Consider the following 3,063-nt stretch of genomic DNA (forward strand, 5'->3'; position numbering starts at 1 on the left):
ACAAGGCATACCAAACTCGCCCCATCTAGGATTGGACGATGGGATTGGATGAAATAAAGCATACCAACCCCCTCCAATCTATATGTATAAAAGTTAAAGCAAGAAATATAAGAGGCAGTGGAATTGAAGACAAATTAAATTTTCCTGTGACATGGAGAGAGAAGGAATGAATTGAAAATGTACCCATCCGCAGGTACTTCAATTCCTTCGTTCTGTTCCACGTTCTCCCTTTGTTACCTGTTTAAAAAATAAGCCTCAGGTCAAGGGTTTACAGGTACTGCATCTCAAAGCAAACATAGCCATTGAATTCAATGAGGAGAATGTCCAGAACTTGGCATTACAATACTTCAAAAATAAGAAAGGGAAAAAAAGCGTCCACACACACAACAAACAAACAAAACAAACTAAAGTCTCAGTGCTGTTTTATTTAGATACGGCACTATACCTAATGCCTACTGCTGCTACTTTATTTTATTTGCAATTTGAGACTTCACCTAGTGCGTGCTTGCTTTCATCTGCTGCTCATGATGATGAAGAGACTACGACGCCAAGGAGGACGAGGATGATATTCATGGCCGCACCACTTTGATCTGTTGCGGCTGCATCATCTGGAGATTCACCCGAGAGCATGAACAGATGTCCAGAGGGACGATCGGAATGTTGTCACAGTTGCATATCTCAATCATGAAACCATCTGGGTCGTGGAAGAAGAGCTGATCAACTTCGAATCCGCCTTCGGTCACCTTTTTCCTCACGTAATGAATTTCCATTTCCTTGAGATTCTTCTCCACCGCATCTATGCTCTCACACTGCCAGGTATAAAAAAATTTCGTCATTTTCCCAAAAAATGGTTTTTTTATCCGTTGGTTAGGAAACAAAAAGATCTGATAAAAGGAAAGTATTTTGAATTTGAAAATAATTCAGATTTCATTTTAGGTATTAGAAAAAATGTTGAAATTTTCCTTTTCGGTAGATAACTGATTAAAGTAAATGGATTTTGGATGAGATAATAGATTATGGATGGAAATTTTTTTACCATTTCCTTAAAAAAGATTCATTAGAACTTCAAAAATTTTCTTCATGGCGATTTTGATGGAAAATGGAGATTCCACAAGAAAAAAAATTGAAAAATGAAAAGAGAATCAAACAAACAGAAATCACCTGAAAAGAAATATGATTATCCTTGGGATTGATTTCCGTTTTCTTAGGCATGTTTTCTGGATCTTCTGACTGCAGAAGATGTATTCCCAATCCATAGCTGAATAACCTATATACCAAAAACAACATTAATCTGTCAATGGAAAGAAAAAAAGTTCTTTTAATTTCTCTCTCTAAAGAGGAAAAGGAAAATCTCTATCTTTCTTCCTCGAAAGAAAATATTCCAAGTAGGTTTTCCGGAAATTACCAGGCTCCATCAAAATCGAACGATCCAGGCCTCCTGATAGGCACGAATCCGAGAGTATTCTGATAGAAATCAATGGACTCGGGAACTGATTTGCACACAAGTGAGATGTGATTCAATGAAGTAAGATGCAAAGGATTTCCCAGATCTCCCTTCATTTTCCCGAGAAAACTGAATTTTTGAAGCCCCAAAGATCAAACCAAGAATAAGGGATATTTGTCGAACGGAAGAGAAGAGGGAGAGCGATATTGCATGGGAAGACGGGAAGTGGTTGGTTATATAGAGGAAAAATATGAGGCCTATGCGGGCCACTTTTGAATCATTCTCCTTGTATCTGTATTTTTGTTAATATATCGATTAATATTTTAAATATATCAATTCATAAAATTTAAATACCTATATATTTATATTTACGAAATTAACCCTTGACTAAATCTATTAAAAGATAAATATGTTCAATTTGGAATAAAAATAACTGAAAGCTAACATAGAATATTTACATTAAAATAGAATATTTTATACAAAAATATAGATTTATGTTTATGGGGATTTTCCAAACAAAAAATTATACCCAAAGACTTTTTCAGAAGAGAGGAGAGGATGAACTCCTTGTATTAAAAGAAACGATGGTAATTTTGTAAATATCTGAAGACCATAAGGTTTTAAAGTCATTCACAGTGGAGGATGGCAGTTTGGTAAATAACACAAAAAAAGAATGATAAAACAGTAAAAAAAAGTTCCAACAAGACCTAAAGATATAAATGGTTTTCTTTAATTATAATTTTTTCTTTTAATTATGCTTTTTTTTTTTTTGTCATCTAGAGAAGAGTAAACTTTGAAAAATCCAATTTTAGGCAAAAATAAAATAAAATAAAATAAAAAATAAAACAAAAAAAACATAAACATAAAACAAAAACAATTTGTATCAATTTTGAAAAAAAAAAAATATAGTGAAAAGCAGGTTTTGCATAATTAAAAAAATCCCAATTTTTATAAATCAATTTCATCTTTTATCAATTTAAAAATATTTCAAAACACATGTCATTTTTCATAAATCATATAATTATTTATTAAAATAATATTTTATTTGATAGTATTAAATAAAATTATCAAAAAAATAATTTATTATTTTAAGTTAATAAAAATATTTTATAAATAAACATATTAAAAATATTTTATAAATAAATATATTATAATTTTTTATTATATAATATGTGATACAAATCATTATGAAATTTTTTTATAAGATTTATAAGTGATAAAAAAGTTTAAAATATAAATATTAAAAAAATATAATAGGAGTTAATATTTTATTTATTTATTTTTTAATTATAATTAATGTTTAAGTATTATTATCCAATATTTGATATATGTTTCTAAAGAGAAAACAAAAATCATAAATCAAGTAACATTATTTTTAAAACTAATTATGTGAAAAAAAAATTAAAAAATACATGTATTTTAAAATATTTTTTAAATAGATAAAAATCAACGAGTGATAACCCACTTTTCTTATCATTTATCAAACAACCAAACATGTCCCAAGTACCATTTTATTTTTTAAATGCTGTCATGTTGTATCTAATTGATAATATATGATCTTATTTTTAATTAAGGAAAGGATGGTCATAGAAAAAAAAAATGCTAAGATTAGTATATTA

The 3,063-nt window shown here is 29.0% G+C and overlaps 1 protein-coding gene across 1 annotated transcript; it reads right to left on the reverse strand.

Annotated features, from left to right (window-relative positions):
- Positions 1–278: 278 nt before the first annotated feature.
- On the reverse strand, positions 279–1,658 carry LOC117921722. Its single transcript, XM_034839681.1, has 3 exons — positions 1,406–1,658; positions 1,162–1,267; positions 279–809 (listed from the first exon to the last, which is right to left on the reverse strand). The coding sequence occupies exons 1-3, from the start codon at positions 1,558–1,560 to the stop codon at positions 570–572; spliced, it is 501 nt and encodes a 166-aa protein (XP_034695572.1). The 5' UTR covers positions 1,561–1,658; the 3' UTR covers positions 279–569.
- Positions 1,659–3,063: the final 1,405 nt, after the last annotated feature.

Source organism: Vitis riparia, chromosome 9, assembly GCF_004353265.1.
Source record: "Vitis riparia cultivar Riparia Gloire de Montpellier isolate 1030 chromosome 9, EGFV_Vit.rip_1.0, whole genome shotgun sequence".
Classification (NCBI taxonomy): domain Eukaryota; kingdom Viridiplantae; phylum Streptophyta; class Magnoliopsida; order Vitales; family Vitaceae; genus Vitis; species Vitis riparia.